The sequence below is a fragment of the Drosophila ananassae genome, chromosome XL (assembly GCF_017639315.1).
Source record: "Drosophila ananassae strain 14024-0371.13 chromosome XL, ASM1763931v2, whole genome shotgun sequence".
In the NCBI taxonomy this organism is placed as follows: Eukaryota; Metazoa; Arthropoda; class Insecta; order Diptera; family Drosophilidae; genus Drosophila; species Drosophila ananassae.
The window spans coordinates 19,453,014-19,473,560 of record NC_057931.1 but is presented as its reverse complement, the minus strand read 5'-3'; the positions used below and the strand labels follow the sequence as shown (position 1 = coordinate 19,473,560).

General features: G+C 41.9%; 2 protein-coding genes across 2 annotated transcripts in view; one reads left to right on the top strand and one right to left on the bottom strand.

Annotated features, from left to right (window-relative positions):
- The window catches only part of LOC6502870 (neuronal acetylcholine receptor subunit alpha-7), a 580,669-nt gene that overhangs the window by 373,569 nt on the left and 186,553 nt on the right, over nt 1–20,547 (bottom strand). The window lies entirely within an intron of this gene.
- On the top strand, nt 13,835–14,807 carry LOC123257517. Its single transcript, XM_044716939.1, has 2 exons — nt 13,835–13,999; nt 14,070–14,807. The coding sequence occupies exons 1-2, from the start codon at nt 13,895–13,897 to the stop codon at nt 14,805–14,807; spliced, it is 843 nt and encodes a 280-aa protein (XP_044572874.1). The 5' UTR covers nt 13,835–13,894.

Here is a 20,547-nt window from a genome sequence, read left to right as displayed (position 1 = left end):
TTATACTTCGACAAAATTTTGTAGTTTACTTTCGTATTAGTCTGAACTTTTGTTTCGTGAATATTTCCCTTTGTTAATGGAATTATGTGGAAATTGTCTGGTCCGATAAGATTCAGTATTAAGTTTACGAGAGCATTATACTTTTCTCTCGAATGTAAATCGGCGGCGGCTTAGGCTTATTATTGTCCCCTACGATGTATTCAGGAGGTATGTCATCGGATTTATCTGCCAAAATAGCAAATCTGTTTGCTTCTATAGACTTCTCTGTTGCGGTTAGTTTTGAGGTGCCGCGAGATTAGCAGAATTACCAAGTCCGCCAAGATCAAAAGTTCTGCGGGCTGAGCTTACGTTTTATTTGTATATACCGATCTATACCAGTCTGTGCGGCCGAACATTGTTTTAAAGAGAGCACCCTGGTGTAAGGTGCTGCATTATTTGCTTACACAGCAGATTTCGTTGTTACAGTAGATGGTATTGCGCGAGCAGTCGATACTATTGTAGTTGATGTAGAACTTATTGAGCGGCAGAATTCGAAGCGACAAAATCAAAACACCGTGTGTATGCTTCGGAACTTTATCTGTGACTAAGGGAAAAATTGATATATATATTTCTTATTCTCTTTTTTTTTTAGAGCGAGACAATTATAACTACTCCATGATCTCTTTCTTCTTGCTTAACTATGAAAGCGTGAATTGTAACATACTTAAATATACAGGGTACCTTATTTTCTAGACCCTTCTTCAATGCAAACTTGCTTACAAAAATAAATATCAAAACAAATCAAACATTTTTGTAAGCTCTCCGTGTTTCGTTTTAGAAAGATTTTTTGTCAAAATATCTGTCATTTCAGTTGTACATTTGTATTTCAACAAAACTTTTCCTTTCTAAACTACTTCTCTAACGAAATGGATATACGTTAATCCATGAGCTGGAATGATGAACGGGATTCTTGGTTAGCGCCTGCGCACTCAGATTATCCCCATAAAAAACGATCGGGGTGTTGTTGTCTCCGCAACCTATCTCCATAATCAGCCTTTGCATGACTATCGCCTCCTTGAATGCCGCCGATAGTGCCATGTACTCCGCCTCGGTACTGCTCGGTACTGCGCTACACTTCGCTGCTTTTTCGAACGCCAAGAAGTCGGACCACCTGCTAACAGGTAGATATAACCAGTAGGATTTCCTGTCGAGCCTATCACCTACCCAATCCGCGTCCACGTATCGCCAGAACGATTGACCACATGCCCGGTAGTGTAGTTTCATGTCAATCGTTGATGAGAGATATCTAAAGATGTGTTTTATGCATGCCATGTATTAGCATGCTGGTCTTGATTCCGTTGTGCCAATTTCGACACTGGCAATTTGTCTGGCCTTTTTGTAAGAGATAGCCACATAGGCTCTCCTACTAAGGACGGATAAGAAGTAGGATCCACCTTTTTGCATTGGGGGCTTGTGCAATCTATTTGAAAACCAGGATCCAAAGGTGCCTTCGCCGACTTGCAAAAATCACTCCCTTGTGGTTAAGTTGACCCTTGTCAACGCACTCAATTGATCGTGAAATGCTGCTCTTGATTTTCAGCAAATCCTCGTGCGATTGGCAAGCTATAAGTATATCGTCAATATATACAAGGATTAATACAAGATTACCTTCTCCACAATTTTTGTACAAACATGGCGTTCTATTTGGCCATCTTTATCACGCTTCGCGTTGAACACCCACTTGCATCCAATTGCTCGCTGATTTTTGGGTAAATCAGTGATTTGCCAAGTCTGGTTGGCAACCATAGAGTCATATTCTCTTTTCATGGCTTCACGCCACTCCTTTGCATTTTTACTATCCAACGCCTCTTTGCAAATTAATGGAATCGGAACATTTTTCGAAACAAGGGCGCCTAGAATATTGAACTGCTTCTTTGGGCGTCCAGGTTTACCACTCCAAATGATCTTAGGACGACCGGGGCCCCTACGAGCCTCCACCACGACATGCTCACCTTTTTCTTCGGCACTCTCGTACTGATCTGTGCTCTCATCAGAGCTGCCGGCGTCGATGGATAAGTCAGAAACGATTTCTGCATCTCCAGGTCCCTGCTGCTGGCGGGCCTCCTCCAGTTCCTTCAGATTGATCGTCACAGCATCACCCTTGGATGCCACGTGATGATGTTCATCAAATAACACATCCCGTTTCTCGACCAATTGTCGAGTTGATGGATCATATAGTCGATAACCTTTTTATGATACAGAGTACCCAACCATAATGTACTCTTTGCCCTTAGGTTGAAATTGCTGCCCTTCCTCGGATCCTCGCCCAGAGCAACTGCAAGTGATCCAAAAACCTTTAGGTGTTGTACATAAGGTCTCTTACCCGTCCACGCTTCCAAAGGAGTCATACTCTCTATCGCGCTGGTAGGGGAGCGGTTTCGCAAATAAACCGAAGTGTTGACAGCTTCTGCCCCAAAATTATCTCCCAGTCCCGCCTGGACCAGAAGGCATCTTGACATCTCCACTAGCGTACGATTTGCCCGTTTCGCAACTCCGTTTTGCTGGGGAGTATACGCTATTGTTAGCTGTCTGTCGATTCCATGCTGCATTAGACATTCGTCAAACTGTTAATTGACAAATTCTCCGCCATTATCACTCCGCAGGCATTTGAGCCTCCTTCCTGTCTGCCGTTCCACCAGGTTCTTGAAATCGATGAATTTGGGTAGCACCTCATTCTTCCCACACTGGAAGTAAACAAAAATCCTCCTGGACTTATCGTCAATGAACGTCAGAAAATACTTGGAGCCTCCAAGGGACAATGTTGGGAAAGGTCCACAAACATCTGCATGTACTAGATCCAAAAGCTCCTTAGCCCGATTACTTGTTGCCGATAGGAAAGGTTGCACATGGATTTTGCTAACCATACACGTTTTGCAACTAATATTCTCTGGCAATCGAATATTATCTAACCCTCGGACTATCCCTTTAGATACCATCTCTTTCAAGTTAGAGAAATTAATATGACCGTATCTCTTGTGTAGCAAAATCCCATTAACAGCTGACATTGCAAAACATTTACTACGACCACCCACAAACAAGTACAAGTTGCCAATCTTTTTGGCTTTCACTATGCATTCTCCATCTTGCATCACTATGGCATTCTCTATGTCAAAGGTCGCCTCGCACCTGTTCTGGACAGCACTGCACACGAAATAGAAATTTCCGGTCATCTTCGGAACGTAAAGAACATTTTTTAGTGTCAACATGCACTGGCCTGTCTGTATCTTGACGTCACCTATACCTTTTGCTTGAAGAAAACCAGAATTGGCCAGTCCGATCTGTTCAGTGTGTTTCTCAAACTTTGTGAATAGCTCTCTTGCGCCACACATATGGCTTGTTGCACCACTATCCAAACACCATGTGGAATTGTCAATGTTGTTGACGTCACAGGCGTGCATCAGGCTGCTTTGGCGATTCACCACATTTGTTGATGCCATGCGGTGATCTCCCTCACCCTCACTTCGACACTGGACTTAATGTGCCCTTGTTTACACACTTGAAGCAAACGATATTTTTTCGTTTCTTCTGCCCATAGTTTTTCGTCTGTGAGTTGTGCTTCTGCGTTGCAGCGAATGCCTTACTGTCGACTCGTTCATCTGCTATTTCTTTTCTTTCGCTCTCCTTCTTGAACTTTATGGTGAGGACTTCGAACGAAGGCAAGTTATCTCGTGTCTCCATAGCGACCACGAAATGTTCAAATTGCTCTGGAAGGCTTGATAGCAAAACGATAGTGCGAAGTTCGCCGTTTAGCTCTATTCCAACTACCTACGCTATTCCAATTAGACCATCCAGAATTTCCACAAATTCACTTTATAGGTCGTCATGCTCTGCCCTTCCTCCATCCGTTTATTAAGCAGTTTCTTGTATAACTGTGACTTTCGTATAGGTCCGCTTGGTCGATAAACCTCCTTCAACTTGGTCCATGCCTCCACAGCCGTCAAGCGAAAAAATGCATATACATATTTTCTTATTCTCTATTTCTTAGAGCGAGACAATTATAACTACTCCAAGATATCTTTCTCCTTTCTTAACTATGAAAGCGTGCATTGTAACATACTAAAATATACAGGGTACCTTACTGGTGACCGTTGCTAAGCAGGTTGGCATAAGGGAAGGGAATGGGGTTTTGTTCAACAAGAACGCTGGAGAGCAAGAGCGCGCCCTGCCTAGCGATGTTGGATTGAGTTCATTACTTGGACTTGGGGTTATTGATCGCGGTTGGTTAGTTTTTGTTGGCTTTGCGGTCGCGTTGTCTTGCGTTGGCATGATTGAATGGTATGCGTTGTTACATTGCAGAGAGAGCCGATGGTCGTCTTGCTGAAATTGGAGCACCGTATGAGTGTCGAATTCACTCATAGCTTAATGTATTAGATTTTCTTCTTGTTTATTTACACAAAAATTACGAAGTTCATCGCACTAAGCGTCTTTTTGCCCACTGTGTGTTGTTGTTTAGGAAAAAAACACTCACCGACGATCGTGACCGAATAGAGTTATTTAAGATAAAATTTATCAGGCGAAGAACAGATGAAATTCGGGCATTGTAAAATGCTGAATGGAATCATATAAGATTCAGTAGACCTAGGGTCAAGAGGAGGTAGCGCAAATCAATTGATAAATTGCAATCTTTGGTGGATAGGGCCCACATGGTTGACTGATCCAAAAAGCCAATGGCCACAGCCGCCAATCATGAAGGAATCCTTAATATTAAATACATTAATAAAAACCAAAGATGACGTGATTGACGAATTGATGCATAAGTTCTCTTGCAGACATAAATTAACACGAGTAATAGCTTACGTAATACGATTTTTGAAGATAAAAACAAGAACTATTTCTAACCCAAAGTTTTTAGCAGCAAAAGAATTAAAAGAAGCTGAAATAATTATTATTAAATACAACAGGAGTGGCAATTTAACAAAGAAATAAAATACCTAAAAACAGGTAAAGAGATTGAAATTAGCAGTAAAAAAATAGGTCTTAGCCCGTTTTTAGATAACCGGTATTTAGATATTTTACTGCGGGCTCTGACGATCTGGCAATAAGCATAAAGCGAAGGTTAGAAAACCGCGTGGGAGCAGATTTCTTTGGCGTTTTAACCACGAAGTGAGAAAGTTCAGTCGGTTATTAGCGAAAAGATTAGAGTTGACGAGGGACCGGCATTAATCGAAAGGCCACAAGAGGCCATTTGTTGGCGTACACAGGAAGCTAAGCCAAGTTGAGGCAGTTCGCGGATCGCATAGGCGAGGTGAGTCAGTAGGTCATGGTCGCGTGAGCCTGACGTAGATGTTTTCGATTTATTAGGTCGAGGGTCTTGGCAAACCAGTTAGATCCTTATTGGCAACGAAGCAGGACTTGAGCGGCGCGCGCAGAGTAGGCAGATAATTGCGCCATTCGGCTAGTAGAAGCAGAGCGAGTTTCAGAAGCAGAGCGAATCTCGCCATTCGGCCGCCCGTGCGGCGAGACGTAGAGGGGATGACGACTTGTTTTAAGCTAGAAGAAGAGTGAGCTCGACTGGAACAGAAGCAGCGGCAAGCAGAGAGAGCGTTCGCGGCGCTTTAAGGGGCGCTCCGCTGTGGATAGGGTTCAGCCCTGACCTCTCGGGAGTCGCCGTGGAGTAGTCGGCCGACGTAGGACTGGAAACATATTTGGGCTAGAGCACCGCTGCTCTATGTGATTTGCATTGTCGTTGTTTAGGGGATAGGCGAGAGTTATCCCGTTATATATTTTCCTTTCCAGCCTCGAGCACGTGGAAGCGCTTCGACAGCTCGTCGCGGATAAAAAAGCAAGTGAGTAATCTTTGATCTATGCCAAGCCAGCTGAAGTGATGCGGAATTCTCCGATCAATACTTTATCAATGCCGCTTTAGTATTGAGCGAGCACAATTGGCGCGAACGGTCTCGCAATATAGAACGAGCGAAGAAGGCGCTTTGGGAGTTAAGATTGAATATAGCCCATTTCCGTAAGCGGCGCTTGTAGTAGAGTTTGTTTAGCTATTAGAATAATGAGTAATGAGGTTGTATGAAATAAAAACAGTTTTAAAACGAAACTCCTTGGAGTAACACCTAATTATTATAAGGGGCTCCTCTTAACAGGGAGGGTGGTTCACAAGGACAATATAAGAAAGAGCTCTTGGTTAGATAGACGTGAAATTAGCTACTTCTTACGAGTCTACACTTTTTGTAAATCTAAAAAAACCATACAATTATTTGAACACTTAGAAGCGATATTGAAGAGACTTCTGCAAAGGTCACATCAAATTAGCAACTTGATGTGGCCCAAGTTAATATCGTAAAATATGTAAACTTTAATATGTAATATTTAGTTTTTATTTCGTTTAAAATCTAAGCATCTTTTTTTCCTGAACCATGCAGTTATCTAGCTATCTAGTTTATCACAGTCGAAGCTTTCTTTGCAATGACCCACCGGATGCATCATTTACCGAAAGACCTATTCGAGGTATTCGTATGTAGATGGTGCTCTTGCAACAGAGCATTAAACTTTACGAATCGTTTGATTAAAGGTTTTTTACCTAGGCTAGCATTCTTAGTTGCTCCAACGGTACGAAAGAAGCATAGGTAATTTTCGGAAGCGTGGACCAAGGGGACAGTAGGATAGTTTTTAAGTTAAAGATAAGGGGTAGCTCGAGACACACTGAATAAAGAATCATAACCCTATACTCATCCCCCGCCTTTTGATCCACGTGGGATAAGTCTTGAGTGGGAAGCTTCCAACCAAAACTAGCCGAGACTCTGTCGACTCTCCTCAAACGGTTGCACGCAGACTGCCGCTGTCATTCGCCACCGCACTCGTAAAAGTAGTACAACCGGAATCCCTGCATCCTTGGCAGCCGCACCCACTACGCTGGAACCGGCGAATATATTAATTTATATACATATGTATATAGATATGTATATAGGTATCGGACATGTCTCCTTCAGTGCGTTGCACACTTTTGTCCAAAATTATAATACCCTCTGCGAGGGTATAACAACCGCCACCCTGCTGGGCCACCCTATGGATGGTCAGGCCACCTCTTATGCGTGCCAACCGGCGACTACCAGCTGATGCAGCCAAGGACGGTTATTCCTACGAAATAAAACAAGTTAATTTATGTAAAAAAAAAAAACACCCTTATATATTAGAAACAAATTGTGATATTTATCGGGAACCCTTTCTGCCCAATAGCAGTAAAGCCGTAAATCTGTATGAAAAAATAGGTAAAGTGATAGGTAAAATTCAAAATCGCAGTAATTAAAAATTATGTAATTTTCTGCTTATATTTTTTATTTAAACTCATAAAATATAACAGTATAAGCAAATTTTTATGATGGAACCACAGTAGGTATAATAGATATTAAAACAGTGAGATATTAGTGAGTGAAACAGTAGATATTAAGACTCCACTCTTAATGATGTCAATAAAATAGAATCCACAACCATCGACTCCATTTTGACGAATATACTGTTATTAAATGTTTTTGAATTTTGTCATAATTTTGTGTGCGTATATTCTTTATAAAACGTATATTTCACAAAGTTTAAAACAAAGTGTAAAACAAAGTGTAAAACAAAATGTAAAACAAACAAGAAATGAAAGCTAACTTCGGGCGGAGCCGAAGTTGATATACCCTTGCAGTTGAGTCGCAGTCCGCTAGGTGGCGCCACGCATCTTATATTATTAGATATATAGCGGATCGTATATAGTCGGCCGATCCTTATGAAATTTGGCATATTGAATTATTTTGCCCAAAGAGGAATCTGTACCAAGTCCCATCTTTCTTACTTAAAAAACACCAAAGTTATGCCAATTCCGATCATTCTATGACAGCTATAGGATAAAGTCGGCCGATCCTTATGAAATTTTGTACATAAGATATTTTGGTCAAATATAACACGTGTGGAGAGTCCCAACCCTTTAACTTCAAAAAATCAAAGTTATCACATTTCCGATCAATCAATTATATGGCAGCTATTGGATATAGTCGACCAATCCCGACCGTTCCGACTTATATACTACCTGCACGAAAAGAAAAATGTGTGCAAAGTTTCAACTAGATAGATCTAAAACTGAGAGACTAGTTTGTGTAAAAACCGACAGACAGACGGACCAAAAGAGAGACGGACATGCTTATATCGACTCAGGAGGTGGGGGCCTCTTTTAATTTCCGATTTTAAATATGAATATAGCGATAAGTACAACCTTACTTTTTCTCCCATTGTAATAAAACCCAGAAGGCAATAGTACTGTCTAATGCAGGGGTGCCCAAGCACTGCATATGACAGAACAAAATTCTATACCTATGCACAAAATCACAAATACATACATATGTGCGATAATTTTTTTTTAATTTCCCATCCAACAACAAAATGCCTTCATACTACGTCCAAATATGTTGAAACTAAGTTAAGTGTTGTTAAGCTATGAAAAATTTGTATTGTAATTTTCCTTGCCTATGCTGGGAGCAGCACACGTATATGACTTTGTTCTACCCATATGACAGAGCAATCCATCAACAAGGGAGGAACGAGAGCAATGGGACTGGGTATCCCTGGTCTAATGTAAGAAAGTTCGACATATTCCTGGAAATAAACACACAACCAATTTTAGGACCAATAATTGTAATAAAAATTACAAAGAAATCAAAATAATAATAATAACAATTAATAGTTAGTATGGAAAATAATATGATAATATAATAATATAAGAAAATATAAATTCCATTTTTCACGCTCAAAAAGGCAAAATCCTAATTATCGCGGTAGTGCTCGCGGTTATTGTAATACTAATAACATGAGAGGAAAAATAGTTTCAGGCAGAGCTGAAATTGAAATACCCTTGCAGTTAGGTAGCAGTTTTTATTATTATATTTATACCGGATCGTATATAGTTGGCCTATCCTTATGAGAATTTCACCATCACATCAATTTTCTAATAAGAATTTTGGAATCAGCCCCAAGCATCTTTAAAAATAGAATAGTTACGCCATTTCCGACCGTTCAGTAACGTTGAGGCTATAGAATACGAAGGTTGCTACATATATTTCTGGCCTAGGCTATACTATGTGTTGCCTGGCGCCATCTGACGTTTTCATTGGGAAGTTTGACATGTTTGAGCAGAAACGGGCTCAGAACGTTTTGACGGACGGCCATAATTTGAGTTGTTTACTGTGACATGAAAAAATAAAATTGGCAGAAAATAGAATTAACCCGTGAACATTTTCGCGCAAAAATTTTTCACGGCTTTCGACGAGAATTAACACGACAAGAGTGCATCGATGAACTTAAATCTTTGTATAGCGCTGGAGCACCATCTTATAGCACTGTGGAAAACTGGTATAATGAATTCAACCGTGGCCGACGCTCGCTCGAAGACGAAGGTCGTCCAAAAACAGTCGTTGTTTCAGAGAACATTGACGCCGTGTATGAACTGATAATGCAAGATCGTCATGTGACTACCGTGAGATAAAGCCATCTTTGAGCATTTCTTCCACCAGCATTAACACTTGCCGTGGTAGAAGCACTTTGAATCAAATGGTGGCCTGTTTCTTCGGTAAAACAGGTCATGTGGCGACTGGTTTGCTTGAGCAACGTAGGACGGTCAATTCTGAGTGGTACACCACAATTTTTTTGCCTGAAATCTTTGGAGAAATTTTAAAATCGAACAAGAGAAGACGGATCATTCTGCACCAATGACAATTCGAGTTCTCACACATTAGCTCAAACCAGCGCCTTTTTGACCGGCCAAAATGTCGAATTGATGGGTCATCCGCCATACAGCCCTGATTTGGCACCCAGGTCGGATAAGGTTGTCCAACATGTAGAAAGTCCCTTTCATCCATCTTAAAAAACAGGTTTGCGTCTGTCCGCGTATCTGTCTTTTTTTCCCACAGCGAAAAGTCGAAACGGCCGGAATTGGTTAACTATATTCTATAGTTGTCATATACCTCAATGCTTGAAGACGGTATAACTTTGGCGTTTTTTAACTTATACAGATGGCCCTATCCTGGATAGAAAATTTCTGGCAATGGTGTTTTGGTAGATCCAGCTTCCCACAGAGCGCAGCGTGTGGATTTGATGATTGGAGCCAGCTTTTTTTTTTATCTTCAGTAATTTCTGCAAGTCCAGCTAGGACACGGCCTACCTCTTGTGCAGTCTTCTTCGCTAATTTTGGGAACTGAAAGTCTAAACCGAGCCGATAGTTTATGCTAATAAATAGGAGCTCAATTGCGATGCCCATATCGCCAGGCATAACGTCGGACTAGAAACCGGTGCTTATTTGGTTCAACTTCCAAGCACAGCGTGGAGGCCCATAATGCCCAAGCCAGTGTGTGCCAGATGCAAACGAGCAGGCATGGAAACAGTGAAAAGGGAGCATTGAGATGGTTCTAGGCGAAAAGGCGATGGTTTGAGCGTATTCCGAGGAAAAGAAAGAGTCTCTTATTAAACTGAGCGGACTCGACGTCCTGGCCACAGCGGAGAATATCACCGCCGACATAGCAAACAGGAAGCTGTAGTCAAAGGCTGCCTCAAGGTCGTTCCTACTTATAAGCTGCGGGTAGAGAAGGATGTGTGCAAAGTTTTAAGGCGATAGCTTCAAAACTGAGAAACTAAACAGACAAACGGAAAACGCTTATATCGACTCAGTAGGTGATTGTGATCAAGAATATTTTTCCGCAAGGATTCGATGGATTACCAGGCTGTGTGCTAAAGAAATATGCTAGGGCACTGTGCTACCATTACAGTAACTTAACAATTACACAGTGCCACAGTGATTCTGAACTTTTAAAGTGACATAGTAGAAATTGTTTATTGGGTCGAGAATAACAAAATCGTGTATAAAATATTTGTAACGCCCTCCAAATCTTGATTTATGGTTAAAAACCCGTTTTTCTGGACTTTTTTGCGCTCCGTGCGACAAGTGGACAAGTGAAATTCCTGATGGAATTACTCTTTCCAGAACTTTGCCCCTTTCTGACCCTGAGGGTCCATATCACCCACTCTTGAGCTTTCAATCGAAAACAACTCCTTAATTGACCTTAAGTCTACACTTAAATCTCATAAAGTTCGTTTCTTTCGTAAGGCTGACTTTATGAAATTAAATAAGCTAATCTCGGAATTTGATTGGTCTGATTTACTGGCAGGTGAGGATATAAACATCGCATTACAAAAATTTGATTTCACTTTAAACTCATTTTTTGACGCTTGTGTGCCGTGGAAATATCCGTCCGCTTCAACGAATCCGCCCGCCTTGGTATACAAGGCATCTTATCAACTTAAAGAATAGTATGAGTAGACTTTTAAATAAACATAGATTATCTGGCTGTACACTTAGTTATTCAAGATACTTAGTAGCTCGGTCCAATTTCACCGTGCATAACGCAGAATGTTATAGGAGTTATATTCGCCGCTGCAGGATTCAGTTTACTCAGGATCCGAAGCAGTTCTATAACTTTGTAACACTAAGCGGAAACATGTATCTTTTCCCCCACTGATTACGTTTGAGAACTCTTATGCGAACACTGATCAGGCAATGGCCGATCTCTTTGCACAGTTTTTTCAAACTACATATTCACCTAGCAGCAGTTCAGCTCAGCCTTACACTTATAATATCCAATCAGCCAACCTTATATTTCGCCCATCTTTCGATCAAAGTGGTGTGTTATCGGATCTTCTTAAGGTCAAACCCGTGTATTCGCCAGGCCCTGATGGAGTACCAGGCTGTGTTCTGAAGTACTGCGCCGAAGCACTGTGCAAACCGCTTGTTAAACTCTTTAATCTATCGCTGGAAACTTCGATCGTTCCCCTTATGTGGAAGGAATCCTTCATCTTTCCGCTGCATAAAAAGGGAAAAAATCCGACGCTGCAAATTATAGAGGCATCTCTAAATTGTCAGCAATTCCAAAGCTTTTTGAAAAACTTATCACTCCACATTTGCAACACCTATGTAGTTCAATAATAACTCCGTGCCAGCATGGCTTCATAAAGCGCCGCTCCACCACTACCAACTTATTGGAGCTAACATCTTTTATCACGGATGGGTTCCGGAGTGGCTTACAGACAGACGTCATTTACACTGACTTTAGTAAACCATTTGACTCTGTTAACCATTCGCTTCTATAAGTAAACTCAGTCTTTTGGGATTCCCAGCTGATCTTTTTATCTGGATTTCGAGCTACTTATCTGGGAGAACCCAACGTGTTTTCTTTAAAGATGTTACCTCGCGTTTAGTCCGCGCCACATCTGGGGTGCCCCAAGGAAGCCATCGTGGACCCCTACTTTTTACACTGTTTATTAACGACTTGCCCCTTGCCTTAACTAATTCACTTGTACTTATGTACGCTGATGACGTTAAGCTATGCCTTCAGTATAAATTCACTAGCGCCCAGTCTACCCTTCAATCCGATTTGGATAAACTTCAAAACTGGTGTTTAGCAAATAACCTAAAGCTTAATGGATCGAAATGTAAACTTATGTCTTTTTACCGATCTAGTCCTCACCAGGCTATGTACTTTCTCTATGGGAACGCCTTAGAACGATTAACTCAGGTTAACGATCTAGGTGTCCTATTAGATTTGAGACTTAAATTTACCGACCATGTATCTACCATGGTTAATAAAGCTATAGGTGTGCTTGGTTTTATTAAAAAATGGTCAAAAGAATTCAATGACCCGTACATAACTAAAACGTTATATACATCACTGGTCCGTCCGATTCTTGAGTATGGATCGTGTGTCTGGAGTCCTCAATATGGAGTACACCAAGATCACATTGAATCTGTACAAAAAAACTTCCTTACTTTTGCGCTTAGGGGACTTAATTGGGATGCAAATCTTTACCTCCCCTCTTATCGTAGTAGACTTTTACTAATCAACTTACCATCATTAACAAACCGTAGAACGATGCTGGGTGTCATGTTTCTATACAATCTTATTTATGGAAATATAGACAGCCAGCATTTACTAACACGCTTAAATTTTAACGTTCCTAGTAGAAGGACTAGAAACTTTCGTCCTCTACTCTTCAGCCATTGTAGTGCGACATATGCCCAACACGATCCGTTCAGAGTATTATATTATCTACCACATCTTGTCACTTTGCTCTACTAACAATCTTAAATCGCTTATATTAACCGCCTTATCTGTGCAACACTCTTTCTCGTGATATCTTTCTCCTACTTTTCGCTTAACTATCTCGGATCTATTCCCGGGATTCGAGCCGTACGTCAGGCGGCAGCGTCCCCCGGTTGGTTGGACGGGAGGTGGGCTGTACGTATGCAGTGGGAACCGCGCAAAAAGTCCTGCATTACGCTTTCTAGAAGGTGCACACACGCAGAGGGACAAACACGGCAAAAACGGCGCACTGCGAGCACGAGCAAATTTCTAACTCGACACCAGGAACCAGAACTATACACACACGCATGCACGGTCACACCTACACGATTGTTTGCGCGCGTTTCGCGCTGAATGGCAATGAATAATGATAAATATTTCGCACTAGGCTTTTAGTTTAAATCGTATATGAGGGCAATTGTACACTTAACTGTGCATGTACGTTTAAAACATGTTTACTCACCTATCCCAGGGTTTTGGCCAATTAAATCTACACAAACCCAAAAATTGTACAAATTGGTAGAAAGAAGAAGAACCTCCGAGGCACTTATTATGTAAAGCAATTGGTCATTAATTAAAAATATGTTCAAACGTTTGTGCCTTGCATTCTTCATACTAATTAATGTAACAAATTCCCCCCAGCATGCTTTGCAGTAGCATTGGATTCAAAACAGTGCCACATTGGTTAAAAAACTGTCAACCAAAAAGTGTCATTCACTGAAAACTCAAATCAGCTGACACTTGCGATGGCCGATACAAGCCTGCTATCGATATCAATACCAATTGGACTCGGAAGGTACAGCAAAATGAATTCGCTGGCCAGGATTGGAGGATTCGTGTGCCAGCCGGTTGTGGCGTAATTATTGTTCCCCCATAGATTCTTTGAATGAAAGACTAAAATATACCCTTCCGATTGTGCAGTTACATCAGGTAAGCACCAAGTATACTGATTGGAGGATGATTCGGGATGTAAAGCGCCGCAAGTGCGTCCGCGAACATGCCGTTGAACGGCTACGAGTTAACTCCCTACGGAAGAATGACATCTTACCGGCGGAACTGAGAGAGGTGGCTGATGCTGAGATCGCTGCCTTTCCGCGGGACTCGTCGCTTGATCGTGTAAGGGAACGCTGCGCCCTTACGTCACGGCCGCGCGGCGTTGTCCACAAATACCGGCTCAGTCGTATTGTATGGAGACACCTTGCCGACTACAACAAATTATCTGGCGTGCAACGCGCCATGTGGCCGGAACTGGCGCAGCTGCTGAACAATGACGAACTTGCCTGCCCACAACCTTACCATCGCGCCAAGCACCTGGCCATACATCTGAACGAAGAGCAGATGCTCCAAGAAGCGCGTGGCGAGAAAGAAGCGCAGTTCCCACAGTTGATTCTGATTTACCTGGACTTTCGGCAAAAGGAGAAGTTTCAGCGCATTCGCAAATTGCGACAGGCGCAGCGTTCCCTGCCCATAGCCCGCTTCCGAGATGACTTGCGGGAAGCCCTGGACGCTAGCTGTGTGGTCATAGTGGCCGGTGACACGGGCTGTGGAAAGTTCACTCAGGTGCCTCAGTTCCCCTACGACTTTGGCTATCGCAGCATTGGTATGCATTTTCCGGAACTTTTTAAAAAGGACATAAACCCTGAACCCCTGGTTTTCTGACAGCTTGCACACAACCTCGTCGCCTGGCTTTCGTTTTTTTTATCAAAACGAGTGGCCCACGAACTACTAGATGACTATGGGAGCCGGGTGGGCTTTCAGATTCGGTTTGAACGCAGTCGCACTCTGCACACCTTTATCACGGAGGGCTTCAAAATTGCCGGTTTTTTTTCAATAGTTTAAGGTTGTAGCTTTTGAAAAAAAATATATCTTCGATTTTTTTAAACAAAAAGGACACAATTTTTACCCCCACAAGTAGGACCGGCCGATAAGGAATCAGCCGAACTACCATACCATCTGTACTTGAGGAGAACCAGCCTAGGACTTCAAGTACCCCACAACCACTCCAACCTGATCACAGCAAGCACCTGGTGAACCCGATCAGTCCCTTGCAGAATCCAGGTACCTTTATTCAGAACCTTTATACGTTCTTTTGATTACGACTCCGGGATCTACGGTTTTGCCCGCGAGTTCAAACTCGACGTAGTGGTCGCATACCGCTCTACGGACGAACATTAATAAAAAGCAATAGACAAACTTTTTCTAACAGTTGTGATGCGCTAAAACAAAAACAAGTGCATTGTTTGAAATAAATAAGTGCCACGCAATGAGTTCATTGAGCAACGATCAAAAGAACGAGCGTAGAAGCTCGGTGAACCAATGAAACGGCTTCTACTCTTACTTTTCAACCCACGATATCGAAATGTAAAAATCGGCGATTAAGAGCAACCCGGATTACCCTCTACTGACCGCTAAAAGCCAAAGGGCACGGTCTTGCTCACCCGCTCGTAGTGTAAAACCCCCCCTCCAATGGCGGAAACAAATTTCGCACCATGCAGTGCTAGAATTTCAGCAACCACAGCGACAACCACTGCAATTCGAAATACCGTGACATCAACGATTACAACGAGTACAAAAACAACAACTTCGGAAAGTGCCAAAGCGGCCCCGGCCACACAGGCTGGATTGGATCGCTACATCCAAAATTAAGAGCAAGCTCAGCCCGCAGTGTAGTCCGGCAGGCAATACAACAAAAATTAACCGCGTCCAGAAGATCGACGAAGAACCAGGCAGATTCAGTAGTAACAGATTTGCCCTTCTGGCGGAGGTTGACGAAAACCAACCACCGCCAGACACCCCAAAAAAAACCCAAGCCCCCTCCAATCTATATCAGGGAGAAAAACTCGAGTGCCCTGGTCAACCGAATTGCGGCGTTGATCGGGAACGGTGACAACTTACATGTTGTCCCGCTTATCAAGAGCGTCCATGACGAACATCCATGAGACAAAGGTGCAAACCAAGACTGAAGAGCACCTCCGAATTGTGTCCAAATATCTGGACAATGCTCGGGTAAACTATTACATGTACCAGCTGAAGAGCAGTTAGGGCATACAAGTGGAAGTAAAGGGAATCGAACCTGATAAACACCGCCCTTAAATAAGAGGGCTTCGCCGCCAAGAACGTTATTAACATTCTAAGTTGAATGCGTCAAGCGACCGCAACGCGCAACGAAAATCCACAGAATGTGTACATTGCATTAAAAGCTACGCCAGACGTCTTCTTCGCCAAAGTTGCGAGGTCCTCATTCGGTCCCCTAAACACCACCAACGGCTTCACCTATGCCTATGTTCTGGAATGGAAATGGACGATCTGAATGGAAAATCCAATTCAGCCTAAATCAAAAAAAACCATATTGACGTTATTCTACTGGTGGAAATGCATCTTACAAGCAAATACAACTATCAAATAAGAGACTATACAATCTACCGCACAGATCATCCAGATGGGAAAGCCCACTGCAGAACTGGAGGTCTAATCAGAGAAAGCTTTAAACACCATTTTTACAAAAGGTTTGGAACAAACTTCTCGCATCAGAATCGGAAGCCTTTCAATCGCTGCCATTTACTGCCCTCTTCTTTTCTTAATCTCGGAAGGACAATTTATGGACTTCTTCAATTCACTTAGGAATCGTTTTAAAGCCACAGGAGACTACAACGCACTGGGGATCACGTCTAGTCACTCCCATAGGAAGGCAATTGTACAATGCAATTATAAATGTGAGAAATAAACTGGACCATGTTTCCCCTGGAAGTCTCACATACTGGCCAACCGACCCACGCAAGCTCCCAGACCTTATTGATTTTGCGGTGAAAAAAAACATACCTTTCTAATCTGCAATATGCAATCTAATAAGTGCCAAAGCTTTTAACGCTTCTTTAAAGCCCAGAAATAACCGAACATCCCCTCAGCCTGACATCACCAAAAACGAACTGGCTTAAATACAACAAGTACGTAAGTGCCCACATAGAACTCGCCCCGAAGTTTAACATGGAATCGACTACACTACGAGCGCCCTGGAAGAAGTACTCGTTGCGGCAGCTAAAATCTCTACTCCTCAAGGGAAGGAAGTAGACCGAAACAAATATCACAAATCTAATCAGAAAATCGAATAGCTTGGCAAAACAGCAGATCACCAGCTTCAAAGCAACGCCTTAAGGAAGAAGCATCGTCGCCGACGATACCGCTATGATAACGGCGCTATCCTTAGTCACTTCAGATGCCCAACGCAATCAACAAACCAACTGGCTAATTATCTAATAGAAGTGGAAATATGACTGTCCGACTGGCGCATAAAAATAAACGAACAAAAGTGTAAACATGTAACGTTTACTCTTAATAGACAAACATGCACCCCGCTAACGAATTACGTACCTTAGCGACAACCTTGATAGACGACTAACCTGGCGTAAGCACATCGAATGCAAAAAGGTGCACCTAAAACTGAAAGCCAGCAGCCTCCACTGGATCATAAACTCACGATCGCCACTGTGCCTGGACTACAAGCAACTATTCTATAATTCAGTCCTAAAGCCAATCTGGACGTATGGCTCCCAGCTGTGGGAAAACGCGACATAGCAGCAGCAACAAAGACATCATACAGCGCTCACATCAGAAATCTTGAGAACTATCACTAAGTTTCACAACGAAAACATCCACCGGGATCTGGGCATCCTTGCAGTGAAAGACGAAATCCAGAAGCAAAAAGGGTCCTATAAAGAAAAACTGCCTTCGCACCCAAATTCCCTCTTTCGGGGATTGACTCGGGTTTCTAGCAGAACCGCCGGCCACGCAACGACCAGCAATCGATTTTAAGGGCCGCCTAACTCTGTATCAGTCAACATGACTGTTAGTTAAGTTAAAAATATAAGATTTGATACACCTCTTGTTAGTCTCCCAAAGAGAAGATTCAAGAAATAAAAGCAACGTTAAAAAAATATATATTGAAATTGCATAAACGCTTATAACGGTAAAAAAAATATTTTCACAATATGTAATTATAAGGCTGTGAATATGCTTATGTCAACTCAGGAGGTGATCCTGATCACGAATATATGTACTTTAGAGGGTCGGAGATGTTTCCTTTACAGCGTTGCACACTTTTGACCAAAATTATAATTCCCTCTGTATGGGTATAAAAAACGACGTTACTATAATTAATTCCAGCTTTTCAAAGACCACCAAATGATGCCACAGGGGATGAATTTAAAGTCTATCTACTTGAACCTTTTAAATTACCTTCTACTTGAATTAACGCCTTAGATCCGAAGACGGAGACTAACGATACAAGGGAACTCTTCTAGTACACTTTATAGTATAATAATATATTGGCTGTATATACTGACTGAATAGTATATATATATAATATATAGTATAATATATAGTATAATATAATATATATATATATTAATAATTGTTGTAAACATCCAGTTCTTCCTTGATCCACGAAAGAATAAGTGACCCTAAACCAAATATTGTTTGTTGATAGCTGGCTGGCTATTGTGCCTCAAGATAAGAAATCAGCGCCTGTCACTGCTGCGCACAATTCTAGTCTGGGCAAGGATTGTATTGCGGTGGGTGCCACAGGACTTGGAGCACAGCAGCCTCACGATACTTGCTCATTGTTATCCGTACGCTTGTTCGTATATTGCTGCACCATATACATTCTCTGAGGCTTCTACGAATGTCTGTAGTTTCTGTGTGACTGGAATCTTTCCAACGAATATGTGCATAAAAATGTGCAACTTATTCAGGGTAATTTTTCCAGTCTCACAGAAGATGCTGAGGTAGTCTTCCCAAGCCATTTTCCACTTTTAGGGGTGTTGCGTTAACATTTTCGCTTCTACTTCAACCTACCTTTATTATAAAATGTATATATATTTGTGAATTTACTGATAATGTTGCCGAATGCAATGTAAGGTAAAGTTAGTATAAGAGAGGAGAGCTTAAGTTTTTTAATTCAGTATACATATAAAACACATCACCTCCTTGAATTAATAACTATTTTAGTGTTATGGATTCCTAAAATCATTTGGTTAGATATGATCGACGGCATGGCGATTTCGAGTCGTTTGGCGAACAGGCTTTCCCGACGAGCGACGTGCTGGTTAAATTTGCCTAAATTTGCCTGGCATCTCAGGTGCCAGGTGCCATCAGAAACAGATTGCTGAATAAATGACGGTTCGCCTTGGCTCTGAGTGTGATGCCTGACGGCAGTTTTCGGGATTTCAGGTACAAACCAGAGTTCTATGTATTTGTCATCTTAATGGTCAGCTGAGGACCTGAATCTAAGCTGATTTAAATAGCGATTGACATAGCCATTTTAGCATCTTTCCGATTGAACGATCAATTATCCCATCGATCCATTTTTCTGCCTGTGAATAATTCCGTGTGAAGACAGGCTGTTTGGCGGAATATTTTTTGTCTGCTTGTTTATTTATTGAAGGCTTCTCAATTAGTTCACTCAATATGGTTCGTACTGATTGACAGTGTATCAATTGGGCTGGAGTTTTTCTTTGTGCGTTAACAATACTTCGAACTTAAGCAGGACAAGCGCTTTCATGTGGTTATCGATGATGGTCTGGCCTTTGTGGATCGATGTCGAAATGAAGATATACACTTTGATGCCGTTTTGTTCGATGTGGACAGCAAAGATTCCAGCCTGGGCATGAGCGGCCCACCCCAGAGTTTCCTTGCCAATGATATTCTACAGCACATCAAGGGGATCATCGGACCCAAGGGTCGGTTTATGCTGAACCTTATCTGCCGAGATGAGAGCCTACGCAGCAGTGCCATGGAGGGATTGCAGATAGTGTTTCCGGCTGTGTGCAGCTACAAGTTAGATGAGGACATCAACTAGGTTGTTTATTGTGCCACCGATGAAAAGTACAAAACCGTCGAGCAGTGGAAGAAACAGTTTGGCACCGTGCCGTCAAGAAGCTTGCTTTGGACAACGTCCTGGAAGTGGCAGACTTTCTAAGCGAGTTGAAATATAATCATTATATTGAAAATCTGTTAGCAAAATACAATTAGGTTTTTTAAACAAATGTTTTATTTTTATATAAATAAGGTCTATACTATAAAGATTTACATGGTAAACCTTTTGATTGCGAGGTATTTAGTGACTGCTTCACGAACTGAAACCATCCGATAAATTTTTCTTCACGGAGAATTTGACAGTCTAGTCAAAGCGTTCTGCTAAACTAATTGACGCTGGATGGAACGGTGCTGTAGTATCGTAATATGCTGTATTCCATGAACCTTTCAAAATACTGCGAAGGCGTCAGCAGTCAATTGAATTTCCATTGTTTTGGAATAGCGAAAATTGATGATAATACAGCAATCGTATTACTGGTTGTTGTAGACGACATTTAAACATCAAATGGAAATTGAGAAAAAGCGTCTA